This window comes from Lagopus muta (assembly GCF_023343835.1).
Source record: "Lagopus muta isolate bLagMut1 chromosome 34 unlocalized genomic scaffold, bLagMut1 primary SUPER_34_unloc_1, whole genome shotgun sequence".
NCBI classification, from domain to species: domain Eukaryota; kingdom Metazoa; phylum Chordata; class Aves; order Galliformes; family Phasianidae; genus Lagopus; species Lagopus muta.
Window position 1 is genome coordinate 41,469 of NW_026040157.1, and position 21,579 is coordinate 63,047.

Here is a 21,579-nt window from a genome sequence, read left to right on the forward strand (position 1 = left end):
CCCTTCCAACTCAACCCATTCAATGGTTCTATGATCTCCAAGGCCCCTTCCAACCCCAAATCGTTTCAGGATTCCACGATCTTTAAGATCCCTTCCAACTCAACCCATTCAGTGGTTCTATGATCTCCAAGGCCCCTTCCAACCCCAAATCGTTTCAGGATTCCACGATCTTTAAGATCCCTTCCAACTCAACCCATTCCGTGGTTCTGTGATCTCCAAGGCCCCTTCCAACCCCAAATCGTTTCAGGATTCCAAGATTCCATGATCTTTAAGATCCCTTCCAACTCAACCCATTCCGTGGTCCTATGATCTCCAAGGCCCCTTCCAACCCCAAATCGTTTCAGGATTCCAAGATTCCACGATCTTTAAGATCCCTTCCAACTCAACCCATTCCGTGGTCCTATGATCTCCAAGGCCCCTTCCAACCCCAAATCGTTTCAGGATTCCAAGATTCCACAATCTTTAAGATCCCTTCCGACTCAATCCATTCTACAGTTCCATGACAGGTTCTATGGGAACCTGCTTAGGGAGGGGGGTTGGACTCGATCATCTCTGAATGCCCCTTCCAACCCCTACAACTCCTTGATTCTGTGACCTTCAAGGACCCTTCCCACCCAAACATCCCATGGTTCTACGTCTTAAGATGCAGATGCCCTTTAGCCCCTCGGAAGGCACTTTCATTTTGCACCCTAAAAGATCCCTCTTTTCCTCTCCGGGATGCTCTCACCCTTTTTGATCAACTCGATGGCCTCCGCGCGGCGGTGGATACCGAAGGTCTCCCATTGCATCGTGCTGTCCAGGTAGTGGACAGCGATGACGGTGGGTGTCATCCCAATCATGTTCTGCTCCCCGCAGCCCGACGGGGTCACAATGAGGTGTTTCAGCTTGGTCCCATCGATGGCTTTCTCCACCAGGATGGACACGGGGTTGCCTGGAACAAGGGGAAGGGAGATGATGTCAAGGAGGAGTGTTTTGTCCCCTCCAGGCCCGCCCCGTCCGTCCCTTCTCCCATGCTGTCACCTTGAATGCTGACTTTGGTCTCCGACTCGGTGTTGGGGACGATGTCAGAGAGGTTTGCTGCTTTCACCTTCACTTCCTGCACGCCGTCTGTGGGGCAGGGAGAGGACAGGATGGTGGTGGGTGGCCCCAAATCCTTCTCCCCCCCTTCCCTGAGATGACCCAGTCCCACCCCGCATCCACAGCAGGGTGTCCCTTATCCCCCACGATGCTCCAGCTCCATACCAGGATGTCCTTTTTCCTCAGATGTCTCCACTCCGCAGCAGGACGTCCCCGATTCCACTGACACCCCAGAGGCCAACAGGGCAGCCCTCCAGCCCCACAGTGACACTCTACTCGTCCCGCAGTATGCTCCCATCTTGCCCTTGGTGGTGCATCCCCCGCACTTCACGCACACAGTTGTCTTTCCCTATTTCCCTTCTCCTCCCACTCAACCCACGGGATGAGACTCCACAGGACCGGAGCGGGGCCACTCACTGTTTCCCAACGTCTTTGGGTCAAGCTCAACTATCTTCACCGTCTTCTCCAGCCTCATCCCTTCGGGCTGCAGAGGGGAGAGACCCACGCTCAGCGCTGAGCTGATTTGACGTTTCCCCTTCCCAACCTCTCCAGGTTTGGCTAAGAAAGTGCTCCAGCATTGACCAGCATGTGGTCACGGGACAAACTGGGAGACCTCCAGGGGTGGAGAATCCCAGGAGACAACTCCTGAGCACAGATGGGGGATCCTTCATCTCTGGGTACCAACACCGGAATGAAGCGTGGACGACGATGCCGTCAGGAGGACCAGGAGGAGCTGGGGGGCATCGGAGGGCCGAGGCGGCAGCAGGGGCTACTCACCACCACTCTGAGCTTCTTCTTGACGCCATCAGACACAAAGCTCTCCCAGACGGCCGCCTTCACCTCGACGTCGTGCTGCCCCAGCTGCAAGGGCACGATGACGAAGGGCACGGCGTGCGACGTCTGAGGCTCCAGTTGCAAGATCTGCTGGTAGCGCGTCTTGGAGGTGGACGCGCTGCACAGGGCCGGGTTGTACATCAGCTCCACGCGCACCTGGGGATACAGAGAGACGTTGGGTTCAGGCGGCCACGGATCCCCCTGCAAGCGCTGGAGTGAGGCACCGACCTTGATCTTGCTCTTCCAGTAGTTGTAGAGGACGGCGCGGACCTCCACCTGCTCGTTCCTCACCGCCGAGTAGGGCAGGCGCAGGTCGATGAAGAACTCCTTCATCACCGTGATCTCGTAGGGGTCGGCCACGCACAGCCCTGTGGGTTGGGGATTGTGAGCTGATTTTGGCCCCCCGTGGTCCCAGGGACATCCCTGAGGCTTGGGGAAATCTCTCCGAGTTCCTTCAAGGTTTGCCTGACCCCCCAAGTCCCACAGATGTCCCCAAAGTTTGGGATACCTCTCCAGAGTTACGAATCCTTCTCTCGTTTTGGAGACCCCTCAAACTCCACAAGAACTCCTCAGGATTTTGGAGACCCTTCAAGTCCCACAGACGTCCCCAAATTTTGGGATACCTCTCCAGAGTTACAAATCCTCACATGTTGGAGACCCCTCAAACTCCACAAGAACTCCTCAGGATTTTGGAGACCCCTCAAACTCCAAAAGAAGCCCTCAGGATTTTGGAGACCCCTCAAGTCCCACAGACGTCCCCAAAGTTTGGGATACCTCTCCAGAGTTACGAATCTTTATCACATTTTGGAGACCCCTCAAACTCCAAAAGAACCCCTCAGGATTTTGGAGACCCCTCAAGTTCTGTAGACATCCCCAAATTTTGGGATACCTCTCCAGAGTTACGAATCCTCACATTTTGGAGACCCCTCAAACTCCACAGGAACCCCTCGGGATTTTGGAGACCCCTCAAGTCCCACAGATGTCCCCAAAGTTTGGGATACCTCCCCAGAGTTACGAATCCTTCTCCCATTTTGGAGACCCCTCAAACTCCACAAGAACCCCTCAGGATTTTGGAGACCCCTCAAATCCCACAGATGTCCCCAAATTTTGGAATACCTCTCCAGAGTTACAAATCCTTCTCCCATTTTGGAGGCCCCTCAAACTCCACAGGAACCCCTCAGGATTTTGGGGACCCTTCAAGTCTCACAGACATCCCCAAAGTTTGGGATGCCTCTCCAGAGTTACAAATCCTTCTCGCATTTTGGAGACCCTTCAAGTCCCACAGACGTCCCCAGAGCTTGGAATACCTCTCCAGAGTTACGAATCCCTCTCTCGTTTTGGAGACCCCTCAAACTCCACAAGAACCCCTCAGGATTTTGGAGACCCCTCAAGTCCCACAGACATCCCCAAAGTTTGGGATACCTCTCCAGAGTTATGAATCCTTCTCCCATGTTGGAGACCCCTCAAACTCCACAAGAAGCCCTCAGGATTTTGGAGACCCCTCAAATCCCACAGACGTCCCCAAATTTTGGGATACCTCTCCACAGTTATGAATCCTTCTCCCATTTTGGAGGCCCCTCAAACTCCACAGGAACCCCTCAGGATTTTGGAGACCCTTCAAGTTCCACAGACGTCCCCAAAGCTTGGAATACCTCTCCATAGTTACGAATCCTTCTCCCATGTTGGAGACCCCTCAAACTCCACAGGAACCCCTCAGGATTTTGGAGACCCTTCAAGTCTCACAGACGTCCCCAAAGTTTGGGATACCTCTCCAGAGTTATGAATCCTTCTCCCATGTTGGAGACCCCTCAAACTCCAAAAGAACCCCTCAGGATTTTGGAGACCCTTCAAGTTCCACAGATGTCCCCAGAGTTTGGGATACCTCCCCAGAGTTACGAATCTTTATCACATTTTGGAGACCCCTCAAACTCCACAAGAACCCCTCAGGATTTTGGAGACCCCTCAAGTTCTGTAGACGTCCCCAGAGCTTGGGATACCTCTCCACAGTTACGAATCCTCACATATTGGAGACCCCTCAAACTCCACAAGAACCCCTCAGGATTTTGGAGACCCCTCAAGTCCCACAGATGTCCCCAAATTTTGGGATACCTCTCCAGAGTTACAAATCCTTCTCCCATTTTGGAGGCCCCTCAAACTCCACAAGAACCCCTCAGGATTTTGGAGACCCTTCAAGTCCCACAGACGTCCCCAAAGTTTGGGATACCTCTCCAGAGTTACAAATCCTCACATTTTGGAGACCCCCCAAGTCCCACAGATGTCCCCAAAGTTTGGGATACCTCTCCAGAGTTACGAATCCTTCTCCCATTTTGGAGGCCCCTCAAACTCCACAAGAACCCCTCAGGATTTTGGAGACCCTTCAAGTCTCACAGACGTCCCCAAAGTTTGGGATACCACTAGAGAGTTACGAATCCCTCTCTCATTTAGGAGACCCCTCAAACTCCACAAGAACCCCTCAGGATTTTGGAGACCCCTCAAGTCCCACAGACATCCCCAGAGCTTGGAATACCTCCCCAGAGTTACGAATCCCTCTCTCGTTTTGGAGACCCCTCCATCCCCAAGTTCACCCCTCCAAGTTTTGGGGACTCCTCAAGTCCTAGAGTCCACCCCCAAGATCTGAGCGAATCATCCAGTTCGCAGGAACCTCTTCCTCCTCCATCACGTACCCTTCTTCTCAGAGAGGCTGACAGCCAGGACCTCCCAGGTGGTGATGGAGTCTTTCAGGTATATGGGCAGCGTCTTCGTGGAGATGCTAGAGGGGATGCAAACAACCAGGGGGGTTAGAATTGGCTCCACATCTGGACAGAGGGGTGTAAGCAGCCACCAAACTGGACCAGGATGGTTACAGCTTGTCCCCTAGCTGGACCATGGGGTGCAGGTGGCCGTGGAGCTACACTAAGAAGTCGGTAGGTCCCAAGGCCAAGTGTGCCATTTGTTGACCTCATATAGACTGAAGGAGTCGTGGCTTGTCCCCACTTTGGGCTTGTTGGGGGTCCAGATCCTGTTGGGTAGGAGATCATGGATCCCCACATAGAGATATGGGGTGGTGGTTGTCCTCAGGCCTGGCTTGGAGCGATACCTCTACTGGAACCGGGACGCTGGGCTCACCCCAGTTCATTGGGTGGTTCTGTCAGCTCCTCCACCTGCCACAGCCAGCTCTCTGGGAAGAGGCTCCGCGAGGTGATGTCTTCATCGGCCAGGAAGGCATCATCCACCTCACCTGGGGACGGCGACAGCCCTCTCAACCACATCCGTGTCCATGGGATCCCACCCTCCGGAATCATCCCCAGCACAACCCAACTTCCACCTAAGCGTCGCCCAGTCTTTGCTTAGGCATTGCCTAAATATCAACCAAGCTCCTCATAAGCTTCACCCAACACAAGGGATGCACAAGCATCACTCGTGTGTCGGTCACACTTCACTGTTGCTTCCCCGAAGCATCACCCAATCCTTGCCCAAATGTCGCCCAACCTTCCTGCAAGGATCGGCCGAACTTTGCCCCAAGATCTCCCAACTGCTGGGCCATCGCTGCCCAGCCTTTGCCCCAGCATCACCCAACTGTTTCCCAAACACCTCCCAAGATGTGCATTGACCGCAGTTCACTGAAGCTTCCCCCAAGCTTCACATGAGCTTCGCTCACGCTTCACCCCGCTTTTGCCTGAGCATCACTCAGCACTGACCACCCAAACGTCGCCCCCTCCTCACTTAACACCCCCCAAGCATTTCTCAAGCTCTGCCCATCCATCCATCCCCCCCTGCCGTCACCCCACTGCTCCCAGCACTTGCTTCGAGCCAGCTCGTAATGCAGATCGCGCTCCTCGTCGCGGATGCCCTTGATGTACAGGCAGCAGTTGAGGAAGGCTTCGGTGCAGGCCGTGCCATCGAGGATGTAGGTGGCCCGTTTCTCACAGCTGTAGCCCATCAGGTTTTCCTTCATGCCATCCTCGCAGCACTTGCGCAGGTTCCTGTCGCTGTACTCGGCCACTGCCAGCACCAAAACACCCCGATGGCATCCGACCTCGCGGCCCCATCGGGGATACGGGGTGCTCCGGTGTCCCTTGTGGGACAATCCAGCATCTCGGGTGATGGGACACTGCGGTGTCCTGAGGACCCAGGACAGGCTGGTGTTCCCAGTGCCACCTACTCTTGGTGCCCTTGTGCTTGATGAGCTTCACGGAGCGGCGCTTGCGTTTTGCAGGTTTCGCGCATTGGACCTCTGGGGACAAAGGTGACATCGGTCAGGATCCAGGTGTCGCTTCCCACAGAAGGCAGGCGTCGCACCCCACGCACCCCAGGGCCGCATCCTGCACCCCTGAGGTGTCACACGTCCCCACGATGTCACCCGTGGGTTCCGTCCCCATGCTGACACAACTCCGCTTCTGGGGACACGGCGTCCCCACGCTCGGCACGTCCCACCCCTCTGGTGTCTGTCCCCCATCCCATCGTGTCACTCGGCACGTCCCACCCCTCTGGTGTCTGTTCCCCATCCCATCGTGTCACTCGGCACGTCCCACCCCTCTGGTGTCTGTTCCCCATCCCATCGTGTCACCCACCACCTCTCTGCTCCGTTTCGATGTTCACATTTGTAGCCAGGCTGAGGCCTGCGTCGGCGAAGACCCCCACGTGGTTCCTCCCACTGCCCGGGGTGCAGCCGATGTCACTGTTCTCCACTGCGTCCCACACCTGCGGCCAACAAAGGGACAACCCCGAAAGATCCTCCCGCCTCTGGGGGGACGTCGGGGACAGCAGAGGGGTGGAACTGGAGCTCCCACCTTACTCTGGGTGAGTTTGTTCTTGTTGAGGACATAGACTGCCTTGTCCACGGCCACCAGCCCCACGTGGGCTTTGTGGTCACCCTCGATGCGCAGCCGCATGGGGGTCCTCGGCTCGTGCACACGATTGTCGGCCTCCGATGCTCCCTTCACCACCAGCTGCCAGGGACACAGCGGGGTTGGGGTTGTGGGGAACGCAAAAAGCCCCCACCAGACCTAGGAGGTGCCCCATCTGTGCCCCCACAGGCCGTTGGACCCCTGGACAACCAATGGCTGCGTCCAGGTTGGCCACCTGAGCCATCTGCAGACCACGCGAAGCATTCATGAGATGCCCAAGGCACCCATGGGCTGCCCAAGCTCTGCATAGGAAACCTCGAGGGCATTCAAGCCTCTCTTGAAGAGCAAACACTGCATGAGCCACCTGGTCCCCCCATGGAGCATCCGAACCATCGTGGGCCACCCGCTCCTCTCAAAGGCCACCTAAACATCCTATGGGATCCTCAAAGACGCTTCGCCCTCCCATGGACACTCAGGCCACCCAGCAGCACCCAGTTCCCCAAAAGATGCCCTCCGAGACACCCAATCTTCTCAAAGAACACCTGAGGTTCTCCAGGCCCATCGGGCCACTCAAATTTCTACTGGGCCGTTCAAATTCCCCAAGGACCTCCCAGATCCTCGAGGACACCCAAGACCACAGGGGTCAATTCAAGTTCCACGAGGGATTTCCGAGTAAAAAGGACACCCAAATCCAAACCCTTTGGGCCACCCAAAATGCCTATTAGCCACTCAAGTTCCTCAAGCCTCCAAGAACCTACAAGTCCCCCATCGGGCCAACCAAGATTCCCATTGGATCCTCAAGTTTCCCAAGGGTTGTCCAAGCTCCGATGGATACGCAAATCCCCAATGGGCCACTCAAGTCTCCACTGGGCTACTCCAGTTCCTCAAGGGATATCCAAGCCCCCAAGGACCTGCAAGCTCCCTGTTGGGCCACTCAAGCTGCCCAAGGACACCGTCAGTCCCCCAGGGAACCCCAGGCCCCAAAAGGAGCCACTGAAGCACCACAAGATCCGCTCTGAAAGCCAACTGAACCCCTCCCAAGGGCCAATCGATGCCCCAGTGGTCCTCCCCCAACTCCAGAGACGAGGGGACATGCTCACACTGCCCATGCAGGTGTCCTTGACGTCGACCCAGACCGAATCAGCCACGATCTCCCCTGGTTTCACATGGTAGTAGGCCACGATACGGAAGGAAGGGATGAGGTTGGCCGTCACGGGAAGTGACATAGTGACCAGGCTCTGGTCACCTTCCCTTGGCTGCCGTCCCACGTGGACGATGTGCCCCTTGCTCAGGATCTGCGGTGGGTAAGGAAAGGCCGAGTGGGTGGGTGGGTGGTCTGGGCACCCCGATCCCTGGGATGGGGTTGGGGGTGGCAGAAGTCGCGCGCGCTCACCAGGTAGGTGAAGTAGGAAACGGATCTGCGGACGTCCTCTCTGTTGCTCTTGAGATGGAAGTTGATGGGGAGGTTGTCCCCAGGCTGCACCTGGCTAGCGCCCACCGCCAGGTGCAAGTAGTTGCCGGAGTTCCCCTGGCTTTGATACGCCTCGGCCACCATCTGCTGCGAGGCCTGGCGCTCCGGGGGCAGATCCTTCTGGGCTGTCCTCACCTGCAGCAAAGGAGGCATGGTGCGTCAATGCGGAGAGGTACGAACCCGGGCAGGGGTCTCTAGGGGGGTCTTGACCAATATGGAGGTCTTGGTTGCCATTCATGACTTGGCCACCATAAAAGTCTTGGTTGCCATGGGTGATTTGGCCACCATGGAGGTCTTGGTTGCCATTCATGATTTGGCCACCATGAAGGTCTTGGTTGCCATGGATGATTTGGCCACCATGGAGGTCATGGCAACCATGAAGGTCTTGGCTGTCATGAGTCACTCATTCACCTTGGATGCCTCAGCCACCCTGGAAATTTTGGCTGCCATCAACGTCTTGGCTGCCATGAATTCCTTGATTTCCATGGATGATTTGACCACCATGGAGGTCTTGGTTGCCATTCATGACTTGGCCACCATGGAGGTCTTGGTTGCCATGGATGATTTGGCCACCATGAAGGTCTTGGTTGCCATTCATGACTTGGCCACCATGGAGGTCTTGGCAACCATGAAGGCCTTGGCTGCCATGAGTCACTCATTCACCTTGGAAGCCTCAGCCACCCTGGAAATTTTGGCTGCCATCAACGTCTTGGCTGCCATGAATTCCTTGATTTCCATGGATGATTTGGCCACCATGGAGGTCTTGGTTGCCATGGATGATTTGGCCACCATAAAAGTCTTGGTTGCCATGGGTGACTTGGCCACCATAAAAGTCTTGGTTGCCATGGGTGACTTGGCCACCATAAAAGTCTTGGTTGCCATGGGTGACTTGGCCACAATAAAAGTCTTGGTAGCCATGGATGATTTGGCCACCATGGAGGTCTTGGTTGCCATGGATGATTTGGCCACCATGAAGGTCTTGGTTGCCATGGATGTTTTGGCTGCCATGGAGGTCATGGCAACCATGAAAGCCTTGGCTGTCATGAGTCACTCATTCACCTTGGATGCCTCAGCCACCCTGGAAATTTTGGCTGCCATCAACGTCTTGGCTGCCATGAATTCCTTGATTTCCATGGATGATTTGGCCACCATGAAGGTCTTGGTTGCCATGGGTGACTTGGCCATCATGGATATCTTGGTTGCCATGGGTGATTTGGCCACCATGGAGGTCTTGGTTGCCATGGGTGACTTGGCCACCACGGAGGTCTTGGTTGCCATGGGTGATTTGGCCACCATGGAGATCTTGGTTGCCATGGATGATTTGGCCACCATGGAGGTCTTGGTTGCCATTCATGACTTGGCCACCATGGAGGCCATGGCAACCATGAAGGTCTTGGCTGTCATGAGTCACTCATTCACCTTGGAAGCCTCAGCCACCCCGGAAATTTTGGCTGCCATCAACATCTTGGCTTCCATGAAGGTCTTGATTTCCATGGATGATTTGGCCACCATGGAGGTCTTGGTTGCCATGGATGATTTGGCCACCATGGAGGTCTTGATTTCCATGGATGATTTGGCCACCATGGAGGTCTTGGCCACTTTGAAGGTCTTGGCTGCCATTCATGACTTGGCCAGCACGAAGGCCTTGGTACCGTCGGTGACTTTGTCACCATGGAGGTCTCAGTCACTACAGAGGTTGTGGCTGCCATGAAAATCTTGGCTACCATGAGAGTCTCAGTCACTACGGAGACAATGGCTGCTATGGATAATTTGACCATCATGGGTGACTTGGTTATCACATATTTTTTTGCCTCTCGGAAGGTCTTGACTACCATAAACAACTTGGTCACCATGAAGGCCTTGGATACCATGGGTGACTTGGCCACCACAGACATCCTGGTTGTCAGTAAGGCCTCATCTACCATAGATAACTTCACCACCATGGGGTTCTCAGCCACCACGGAGGTCTTGGCCACCACGGGTGACCTGGTCAACCTGCCACCCCAGCTCTGCTGCTCTTGCCCTTGGCCATCCTGCTTGTCTCAGCCACCCTGCCCACTTTGGACACCCTGGTTCCCCCCTGCGCTGATCATTTGGGGGTTTGCTCCCCTCGATTGTTGTCACCATCCCCAACTCCAGCCATCACGGCTCACCCTGGATGCCCTGCTCCATCCCAGACCCAGGTCCCCCGTCCCCGTCCCCACTCACAGTGATGGGGACAGAGTTCTTGTTGGCTGGCATGTTGAGGACCAGCTTGGCTTTGCCATCTCGCTGGGTGGAGACGAGGCCCTGGAAGTCGTCGGCCTTGATGGGGATGCGTGGAGCCGGGGAATTATCGGGGTTGGTGACATAAACCTGTGGAGGATGCAGCACGGCAAGGGACACCGCGTGAGGACGTGGTACGGGGACATTCAATGTGGATGTGACACAAGGACGTGGCACGGGGACAAACCATGGGGACGACAGGCTCAGAATGGGGCTGTGACACACGGTGTGGGGACGTGGCACAGGAAAATGGCATGGGGACATGGCTCAGCCCGAGGGACACGGCACAGGGGAGGTGACACAGGGATGCGGTGTGAGGACGGACACCAGGTGCCACCCAGGTGACACAGGGATGTGACGTGGGGGCAGAAAACCCCATGGGATTCCCCCTTCCCCATCCTCATTCAGAAGACTCCGGTGCCAGAGGGGCCTGGATTGTCACCCCCAGCCCCCCAGCCCCGTCCCTGTCCCCATCCCCATCCCTGTCCCCATCCCCATCCCTGTCTCCATCCCCATCCCTGTCCCCATCCCCATCCCTGTCCCCATCCCCATCCCTGTCCCCATCCCCATCCCTGTCCCCATCCCCGTCCCTGTCCCCATCCCCATCCCTGTCCCCATCCCCGTCCCCATCCCCATCCCCATCCCTGTCCCCATCCCCATGCCTGTCCCCATCCCCATCCCTGTCCCCATCCCCGTCCCTGTCCCCATCCCCATGCCTGTCCCCATCCCCGTCCTTGTCCCCATCCCCATGCCTGTCCCCATCCCCATGCCTGTCCCCAGCCCCGTCCCTGTCCCCATCCCCATCCCTGTCCCCATCCCCATCCCTGTCCCCAGCCCCATCCCTGTCCCCATCCCTGTCCCTGTCCCCATCCCTGTCCCTGTCCCCATCCCCATCCCTGTCCCCATCCCCATGCCTGTCCCCATCCCCATGCCTGTCCCCATCCCCGTCCCTGTCCCCATCCCCGTCCCTGTCCCCATCCCCATCCCTGTCCCCATCCCCGTCCCTGTCCCCATCCCCATCCCTGTCCCCATCCCCGTCCCTGTCCCCATCCCCGTCCCTGTCCCCATCCCCATGCCTGTCCCCATCCCCGTCCCTGTCCCCATCCCCATCCCTGTCCCCATCCCCGTCCCTGTCCCCATCCCCGTCCCTGTCCCCATCCCCATCCCTGTCCCCATCCCCGTCCCTGTCCCCATCCCCATGCCTGTCCCCATCCCCGTCCCTGTCCCCATCCCCGTCCCTGTCCCCATCCCCATGCCTGTCCCCATCCCCGTCCCTGTCCCCATCCCCATCCCTGTCCCCATCCCCGTCCCTGTCCCCATCCCCGTCCCTGTCCCCATCCCTGTCCCCATCCCCATCCCTGTCCCCATCCCCGTCCCTGTCTCCATCCCCATCCCTGTCCCCATCCCCATGCCTGTCCCCATCCCCGTCCCTGTCCCCATCCCCATCCCTGTCCCCAGCCCCGTCCCTGTCCCCATCCCCATCCCTGTCCCCATCCCTGTCCCTGTCCCCATCCCCATCCCTGTCCCCATCCCCATCCCTGTCCCCATCCCCGTCCCTGTCCCCATCCCCGTCCCTGTCCCCATCCCCATGCCTGTCCCCATCCCCGTCCCTGTCCCCATCCCCGTCCCTGTCCCCATCCCCATGCCTGTCCCCATCCCCATCCCTGTCCCCATCCCCGTCCCTGTCCCCATCCCCGTCCCTGTCCCCATCCCCATGCCTGTCCCCATCCCCATGCCTGTCCCCAGCCCCATCCCTGTCCCCATCCCCGTCCCTGTCCCCATCCCCATCCCTGTCCCCATCCCCGTCCCTGTCCCCATCCCCATGCCTGTCCCCATCCCCATCCCTGTCCCCATCCCCATGCCTGTCCCCATCCCCATCCCTGTCCCCATCCCCGTCCCTGTCCCCATCCCCATCCCTGTCCCCATCCCCGTCCCTGTCCCCATCCCCATCCCTGTCCCCATCCCCATGCCTGTCCCCATCCCCATCCCTGTCCCCATCCCCATCCCTGTCCCCATCCCCATGCCTGTCCCCATCCCCATCCCTGTCCCCATCCCTGTCCCTGTCCCCATGTGCCATTACCGTCAGATCGAAGGGCATCCCTGGTTTGAAGTACTTGGGGGTGTGGGTGAAGTGGATGGTGTACGGGGACGTCACGATGCGGATGCCGCTGCGCTGCGCCTCCACCATGTCGCTGCCTGCGGTGGCCATGGGGACAGCGATGTCACCCAGGACGAGGCTCCTGGTCCCCCAGTGTCCCCCTGCCCAACTGTAGGCAGCTCTGGCTGCTCCCATCTGTACCACCTTCATCCCCATCTTTCCTTATTTCTGCAGTCCACAGCCCCACGTGTCCTTGTCCCCATACCTCCCTCTCCTTGTTGCCCCCATCCAGATCCACACGTCCCTACCCAGGACCCTCTGTGTCCCCAATACGTGTCCCTAAACCATCCCAGTGCATCGAGGACCGTGACACGAAGCCGGACACGTCCCTCTGTCCCTCTGTCACCTGACTCGGTGAGGACGGTGACGGTGACGTAGAGCGAGTGTCCCACCAGCTCCTGGAGGTTGGCAAAGCGCTGCCGCAGCATGGCCATGGGCAGCACGGCCTCTCCGTCCCCATCGGTCACCTGCAGCACGGGGTCAGAGGGACAGGGGGACAGCCACGGGTGTGGGGACGGGGACAGGGGACGGGGACAGGGGACAGGGCCACCTTGACGCGCTGCAGGGACTGGGGGATGGTCTTTCTCTCGTCATCCACCATCACGCCAAAGAGGGCGAAGGCTGTCCCCTGCAGGTTCTTCCCATACAGGTACCTGGGGACGCATCACTGCTGTCCCCATCGCCCCGTGTCCCCATCGCCCCTCATCCCCACCACCCCAAATCCCCACCTCCCCAAATCCCGAAGGTGACGACCCTCATCCCCACCACCCCAAATCCCCACCACCCCAAGTCCTAAGGGTGATGACCCTCATCCCCATTTCCCCGTGTCCTCATTGCCCTCATCCCCACCACCCCAAATCCCGAGGGTGACAGCCCTCATCCCCATCACCCTGTATCCCCATCACCCTCATCCCCACCACCCCAAATCCCCACCACCCCAAAACCCGGGGGTGACGACCCTCATCCCATCACCCCATGTCCCCATTGCCCTCATCCCCACGACCCCAAATCCCCACCACCCGAAGTCCTGAGGGTGACGACCCTCATCCCCATCACCCTGTATCCCCATCACCCTCATCCCCACCACCCCAAATCCCCACCTCCCCAAATCCCGAGGGTGACGACCCTCATCCCCACCACCCCAAATCCCCACCACCCCAAGTCCTAAGGGTGACGACCCTCATCCCCATCGCCCCGTGTCCCCATTGCCCTCATCCCCACCACCCCAAATCCCCACCTCCCCAAATCCCGAGGGTGATGACCCTCATCCCCATCACCCCATGTCACCATCGCCCTCATCCCCACCACCCCAAATCCCCACCACCCCAAATCCCGAGGGTGACGACCCTCATCCCCATCACCCCGTGTCCCCATCGCCCTCATCCCCACCACCCCAAATCCCCACCACCCCATGTCCTGAGGGTGATGACCCTCGTCCCCATCCCCCCGTGTCCTCATCGCCCTCATCCCCACCACCCCAAATCCTCACCACCCCAAATCCCGAGGGTGATGACCCTCATCCCCATCACCCTGTATCCCCATCACCCTCATCCCCACCACCCCAAATCCCCACCACCCCAAGTCCCGAGGGTGACGACCCTCGTCCCCATCCCCCCGTGTCCCCATCGCCCTCATCCCCACCACCCCAAATCCCCACCACCCCAAGTCCTGAAGGTGACGACCCTCATCCCCATCACCCCGTGTCCTCATCGCCCTCATCCCCACCACCCCAAAACCCGGGGGTGACGACCCTCGTCCCCATCCCCCCGTGTCCCCATCGCCCTCATCCCCACCACCCCAAATCTCCACCACCCCAAGTCCTGAGGGTGACAACCCTCATCCCCATCACCCCGTGTCCCCATTGCCCTCATCCCCACCACCCCAAATCCCCACCACCCCATGTCCTGAGGGGGATGACCCTCGTCCCCATCGCCCTGTGGGGACGAGGGTCATCACAATCACAATCACACCACGTCCCCACCTTTGCCTGTCCCCACATCTCTAGCACTGGCTGTCCCCGTCGCATCCCGTGTCGCTGTCACCCAATGTTCCCACATCCCACTCTTGTGCTGCCCTGCCTCCCCACCACCCCATGTCCTCGTCACCCCGAATTCCCAAACTGCCCCTGTCTCTACCAAACTGCCCTTACCACCCCCAAACTGCCCTCATCCCTACCGCTCCCTAACTCCCACCACTCCATGTTCCTCATCACCCCAAATCCCCACCTCCCCAAATCCCGAGGGCGATGACCCTCGTCCCCATCACCCCGTGTCCCCATTGCCCTCATCCCCACCACCCCAAATCCCCACCACCCCAAGTCCTGAGGGTGATGAACCTCGTCCCCATCACCCCGTGCCCCCATCACCCTCATCCCCACCACCCGAAATCCCCACCACCCCAAATCCCGAGGGTGACGACCCTCGTCCCCATTGCCCCGTGTCCCCATTGCCCTCATCTCCACCACCCCAAATCCCCACCACCCCAAGTCCTGAGGGTGATGAACCTCGTCCCCATCACCCCGTGCCCCCATCACCCTCATCCCCACCACCCGAAATCCCCACCACCCCCAAATCCCGAGGGTGACGACCCTCGTCCCCATTGCCCCGTGTCCCCATTGCCCTCATCTCCACCACCCCAAATCCCCACCACCCCAAGTCCTGAGGGTGATGACCCTCACCCCCATCGCCCCATGTTCTCATTGCCCTCATCCCCACCACCCCAAATCCCCACCTCCCCAAGTCCCGAGGGTGACGACCCTCATCCCCATCACCCCGTGTCCGCATTGCCCTCATCCCCAATACCCCAAATCCCCACCACCCCAAGTCCTAAGGGTGATGATCTTCATCCCCATCACCCCATGTCTCCATTGCCCTCATCCCCACCACCCCAAATCCCCACCATCCCAAGTCCTGAGGATGATGACCCTCGTCCCCATCCCCCCGTGTCCCCATTGCCCTCATCCCCACCACCCCAAATCCCCACCACCCCAAATCCCCACCACTCCAAGTCCTGAGGGTGACGACCCTCGTCCCCATCGCCCCGTGTTCTCATTGCCCTCATCCCCACCATCCCAAATCCCCACCTCCCGAAATCCCCACCACCCCAAATCCCCACCTCCCCAAATCCCAAGGGTGACGACCCTCATCCCCACCACCCCAAATCCCCACCACCCCAAGTCCTAAGGGTGATGATCTTCATTCCCATCACCCCATGTCCCCATTGCCCTCATCCCCACCACCCCAAATCCCCACCACCCCAAGTCCTAAGGGTGACGGCCCTCATCCCCATCACCCCATGTCCCCATTGCCCTCATCCCCACCACCCCAAATCCCCACCACCCCAAGTCCTAAGGGTGACGACCCTCATCCCCCATCGCCCCGTGTCCCCATTGCCCTCATCCCCACCACCCCAAATCCCCACCTCCCCAAATCCTGAGGGTGACGACCCTCATCCCCATCACCCTGTATCCCCAATCACCCTCATCCCCACCACCCCAAATCCCCACCACCCCAAGTCCTGAGGGTGACGACCCTCATCCCCATCGCCCCGTGTCCCCATTGCCCTCATCCCCACCACCCCAAATCCCCACCACCCCAAGTCCTAAGGGTGACGACCCTCATCCCCATCGCCCCGTGTCCCCATTGCCCTCATCCCCACCACCCCAAATCCCCACCACCCCAAGTCCTGAGGGTGACAACCCTCGTCCCCATCCCCCCGTGTCCCCATTGCCCTCATCCCCACCACCCCAAATCTCCACCACCCCAAGTCCTGAGGGTGACAACCCTCATCCCCATCCCCCCGTGTCCCCATTGCCCTCATCCCCACCACCCCAAATCCCCACCACCCCATGTCCTGAGGGGGATGACCCTCGTCCCCATCGCCCTGTGGGGACGAGGGTCATCACAATCACAATCACACCACGTCCCCACCTTTGCCTGTCCCCACATCTCTAGCACTGGCTGTCCCCGTCGCATCCCGTGTCGCTGTCACCCAATGTTCCCACATCCCACTCTTGTGCTGCCCTGCCTCCCCACCACCCCGTGTCCTCGTCACTCCGAATTCCCAAATTGCCCCTGTCCCTACCAAACTGCCCTTACCACCCCCAAACTGCCCTCATCCCTACCGCTCCCTAACTCCCACCACTCCATGTTCCTCATCACCCCGAATCCCCACCTCCCCAAATCCCGAGGGCGATGACCCTCGTCCCCATCACCCCCGTGTCCCCATTGCCCTCATCCCCACCACCCCAAATCCCCACCACCCCAAGTCCTGAGGGTGATGACCCTCGTCCCCATCACCCCGTGTCCCCATTGCCCTCATCCCCACCACCCCAAATCCCCACCACCCCAAGTCCTGAGGGTGACCACCCTCGTCCCCATCGCCCCGTGTCCCCATTGCCCTCATCCCCACCACCCCAAATCCCCACCACCCCAAATCCCGAGGGTGATGACCCTCATCCCCATCACCCCGTGTCCCCATCGCCCTCATCCCCACCACCCCCAAATCCCCACCACCCCAAGTCCTGAGGGTGATGACCCTCGTCCCCATCGCCCCATGTCCCCATTGCCCTCATCCCCACCACCCCAAATCCCGAGGGTGATGAACCTCGTCCCCATCGCCCCGTGTCCCCATTGCTCTCATCCCCACCACCCCAAATCCCCACCACCCCAAATCGCCACCACCCCAAGTCCTGAGGGTGATGACCCTCATCCCCATCACCCCTGTCCACATTGCCCTCATCCCCACCACCCCCAAAACCCGGGGGTGACGACCCTCGTCCCCATCACCCCGTGTCCCCATTGCCCTCATCCCCACCACCCCAAATCCCCACCACCCCAAGTCCCGAGGGTGACGACCCTCGTCCCCATCCCCCCGTGTCCCCATCGCCCTCATCCCCACCACCCCAAATCCCCACCACCCCAAGTCCTGAGGGTGATGACCCTCATCCCCATCACCCTGTATCCCCATCACCCTCATCCCCACCACCCCAAATCCCCACCTCCCCAAATCCCGAGGGTGACGACCCTCATCCCCACCACCCCAAATCCCCACCACCCCAAGTCCTAAGGGTGATGATCTTCATCCCCATCACCCCATGTCCCCATCGCCCTCATCCCCACCACCCCAAATCCCCACCACCCCAAGTCCTGAGGGTGACAACCCTCATCCCCATCACCCCGTGTCCCCATTGCCCTCATCCCCACCACCCCAAATCCCCACCACCCCATGTCCCCAGTCCCTCCCCTCCCTGGCTGTATCACACCCAGGTGGAATAGGACCGTCCTCCCCATCACCCTCACTCTGACCCCAAAACAAGTGGTTTTGGGGTTCCCACCCCACCTGGCTGTGATGGACACCCGGAAATTCTCCTGCCGGTCAATGTAGAGAAACTTCTCCTGTGGATCCAGAGTCACCTCAAAGCTTGGCAGCACTGTGGAAGAGACACTTGTGGGTCTGGGATGGGGCACCAGGGATCAGTGGGTTTGGGGTGGAGACCCCCCACCCCACCGTACCGTATTCCTTGACTTCAAATTGAGTGCTGAAGACCTGATCCTGCGAGTCTTCAAATTTGGCCGTGATTGTCCACGTCCCCAGGCTGGAAAAAGTGGGGATGGGGTGAGGGGACAGGAAGAGGGACAGGGAGAGGAAGAGGGACAGGAAGAGGGACAGGGAGAGGGACAGGGACAGGGACAGGGACAGGGACAGGGACAGGGACAGGAAGAGGGAGAGGGACAGGAAGAGGGACAGGAAGAGGGACAGGGACAGGAACAGGGACAGGGACAGGAAGAGGGACAGGGACAGGGACAGGGACAGGGACAGGGACAGGGACAGGGACAGGAAGAGGGACAGGAAGATGGACAGGAAGAGGACAGGGACAGGAAGAGGGACAGGAAGAGGGACAGGGACAGGAAGAGGAAGAGGGACAGGAAGAGGGACAGGAACAGGGACAGGGACAGGAAGAGGAAGAGGGACAGGAAGAGGGACAGGGACAGGAAGAGGGACCGGAAGAGGGATAGGGACAGGGACAGGGACAGGAAGAGGGACAGAAACAGGGACAGGGACAGGGACAGGGATAGGGACAGGAAGAGGGACAGGGACAGGGACAGGAAGAGGGACAGGAAGAGGGACAGGGACAGGGACAGGGACAGGGTGCCCCATTCTGGGGGGTGACCCCCACCTGACCACCTCCGGCAGGTTGTGGTTGATGGAGAAGATCCCGTTCCTCATGGGGGACGACACGGGCACTTGTTTGATGATGACGTTATCGGGTGTCTGTGGGGAGGGGGGACAGTTGGGAAGGAGGGGGTGGGTGGCACCGTCCCCGTGTCACCACGTCCCCGTGTCACCACGTCGTCCTCGTGTCACCAGGTCACTCACCTTGACCTCCACGATCACCGTCTTCAGCAGAGGCTGCATGAAGCGACTCAGGGCGAAGAGACGGCAGAGAACTGGGAGGGGACACAGGGGACATGGGGGGGACATGGGGGGGAAATGGGGGGGACACCAAGGAGACATCAGGAGGAGACACCAAAATGAATTCTGGACCGCAATAGAGGCCATAAAGAGGATGGCCCAGGTCTTGGACTCCAATATGTTTCCATGTGGGTGCTGGATCCCAATGGGGACATCATGGGAAGGTCCCCAAATGTGTTCTGAACCCCAATATTGCACATGTAGGTGCAGGACCTCAATGGGACATCAGTGGAAGACCCCAAAATGAATCCTGGACCTTCATAGGGTGCACAGAGAGGATGACTCCAAACAGGTCCTGACCCCAATGGGGACATCATAGGGACGTCCCAAAATGGGTTCTGAACCCCAGAATGTCCCAGTATGGGTGCTGGACCTCAATGGGGACGTCAACAGAAGACCCCAAAACGAATCCTGGACCTCCATAGGGGGCATAGAGAGGATGACTCCAAACAGGTCCTGACCCCAATGGGGACATCCTGAGAAGGTCCCCAAATGGATTCTGAACCCCAGTATGTCCCAGTATGGGTGCTGGACCTCAATGGGGACATCATGGGAAGACCCCAAAACAAATTCTGGACCTCCATAGGGCGCATTGAGAGGATGACACCAAACAGGTCCTGACCCCAATGGGGACATCATGGCGATGTCTCAAAATGGGTTCTGGACTCCAATATGTCCCCATGTGGGTGCTGGATCCCAAAGGGGACATCATGGGAAGGTCCCCAAATGGATTCTGAACCCCAATATTGCACACGTAGGTGCAGGACCTCAATGGGACATCAGTGGAAGACCCCAAAATGAATCCTGGACCTCCATAGGGGTCATAGAGAGGATGACTCCAAACAGGTCCTGACCCCAATGGGGACATCATAGGGACGTCCCAAAATGGGTTCTGGACCCCAATGGGGACATCCTGAGAAGGTCCCCAAATGGATTCTGAACCCCAGAATGTCCCAGTATGGGTGCTGGACCTCAATGGGGACATCAGTGGAAGACCCCAAAACGAATCCTGGACCTCCATAGGGCGCATAGAGAGGATGACTCCAAACAGGTCCTGACCCCAGTGGGGACATCATGGGATGTCCCCAGATGGATTCTGAACCCAATATGTCCCAGTATGGGTGCTGGATCTCTATGGTGATGTCAATGGAAGACCCCAAAATGAATCCTGGACCTTCATAGGGGGCATAGAGAGGATGACTCCAAACAGGCCCTGACCCCACAGGGGACATCATAGGGACGTCCCAAATGGGTTCTGGACTCCAATATGTCCCCACGTGGGTGCTGGATCCCAATGGGGACATCATGGGAAGGTCCCCAAATGGAATCTGAACCCCAATATTGCACACGTAGGTGCAGGACCTCAATGGGACATCAGTGGAAGACCCCAAAATGAATCCTGGACCTCCATAGGGAGCATAGAGAGGATGACTCCAAACAGGTCCTGACCCCAAAGGGGACATCATAGGGACGTCCCAAAATTGGTTCAGGGCTCCAATGGAGACATCCTGAGAAGGTCCCCAAATGGATTCTGAACCCCAGTATGTCCCAGTGTGGGTGCTGGACCTCAATGGGGACATCAGTGGAAGACCCCCAAATGAATCTTAGGCCTCCATAGGGAGCATAGAGAGGATGACTCCAAACAGGCCCTGACCCCAAAGGGGACATCATGGCGATATCCCAAAATGGGTTCTGGACTCCAATATGTCCCCATGTGGGTGCTGGATCCCAAAGAGGACATGATGGGAAGGTCCCCAAATGGGTTCTGAACCCCAATATTGCACACGTAGGTGCAGGACCTCAATGGGGACATCAGTGGAAGACCCCAAAATGAATCCTGGACCTCCATAGGGTGCATAGAGAGGATGACTCCAAACAGGTCCTGACCCCAATGGGGACATCATAGGGACGTCCCAAAATGGGTTCTGGAGCCCAGTATGTCTCTATGTGTGCTCTTGACCCCAAAGGAGACATCATGGGAAGGTCCCCAAATGGATTCTGAACCCCAGTATTTCCCAGTATGGGTGCAGGACCTCAATGGGACATCAATGGAAGATCCCAAAATGAATCCTGGACCTCCATAGGTTGCCTAGGGAGGTTGACTCCAAACAGGCCCTGAACCCAATGGGGACATCATGGCGATGTCCCAGAATGGGTTCTGGACTCCAATATGTCCCCATGTGGGTGCTGGATCCCAAAGAGGACATCATGGGAAGGTCCTCAAATGGATTCTGAACCCCAATATTGCACATGTAGGTGCTGGACCTCAATGGGACATCAGTGGAAGACCCCAAAATGAATTCTGGACCTCCATAGGGGGCATAGAGAGGATGACTCCAAACAGGTCCTGAGCCCAATGGGGACATCATGGCGATGTCCCAAAATGGGTTCTGGACTCCAATATGTCTCTATGTTCACTCTTGACCCCAAAGGGGACATCATGGGAAGTCCCC

At 58.4% G+C, this 21,579-nt stretch overlaps 1 protein-coding gene across 1 annotated transcript in view; it reads right to left on the reverse strand.

Annotated features, from left to right (window-relative positions):
- The window catches only part of C3 (complement C3), a 57,836-nt gene that overhangs the window by 25,337 nt on the left and 10,920 nt on the right, over positions 1-21,579 (reverse strand). Inside the window, exons 4-24 of the mRNA XM_048932641.1 lie at positions 19,031-19,101; positions 18,831-18,925; positions 18,166-18,248; positions 17,993-18,083; positions 13,203-13,305; positions 12,999-13,119; positions 12,575-12,690; positions 10,438-10,584; positions 8,152-8,364; positions 7,859-8,053; positions 6,702-6,860; positions 6,483-6,612; positions 6,074-6,145; positions 5,716-5,913; positions 5,038-5,149; positions 4,596-4,681; positions 2,140-2,279; positions 1,855-2,067; positions 1,495-1,561; positions 1,021-1,107; positions 728-931 (exon numbers count right to left, since the gene is read on the reverse strand). Coding sequence (XP_048788598.1) covers positions 728-931; positions 1,021-1,107; positions 1,495-1,561; positions 1,855-2,067; positions 2,140-2,279; positions 4,596-4,681; positions 5,038-5,149; positions 5,716-5,913; positions 6,074-6,145; positions 6,483-6,612; positions 6,702-6,860; positions 7,859-8,053; positions 8,152-8,364; positions 10,438-10,584; positions 12,575-12,690; positions 12,999-13,119; positions 13,203-13,305; positions 17,993-18,083; positions 18,166-18,248; positions 18,831-18,925; positions 19,031-19,101 — 2,703 coding nt within the window. The remainder of the gene's footprint in view (positions 1-727; positions 932-1,020; positions 1,108-1,494; positions 1,562-1,854; positions 2,068-2,139; positions 2,280-4,595; positions 4,682-5,037; positions 5,150-5,715; positions 5,914-6,073; positions 6,146-6,482; positions 6,613-6,701; positions 6,861-7,858; positions 8,054-8,151; positions 8,365-10,437; positions 10,585-12,574; positions 12,691-12,998; positions 13,120-13,202; positions 13,306-17,992; positions 18,084-18,165; positions 18,249-18,830; positions 18,926-19,030; positions 19,102-21,579) is intronic.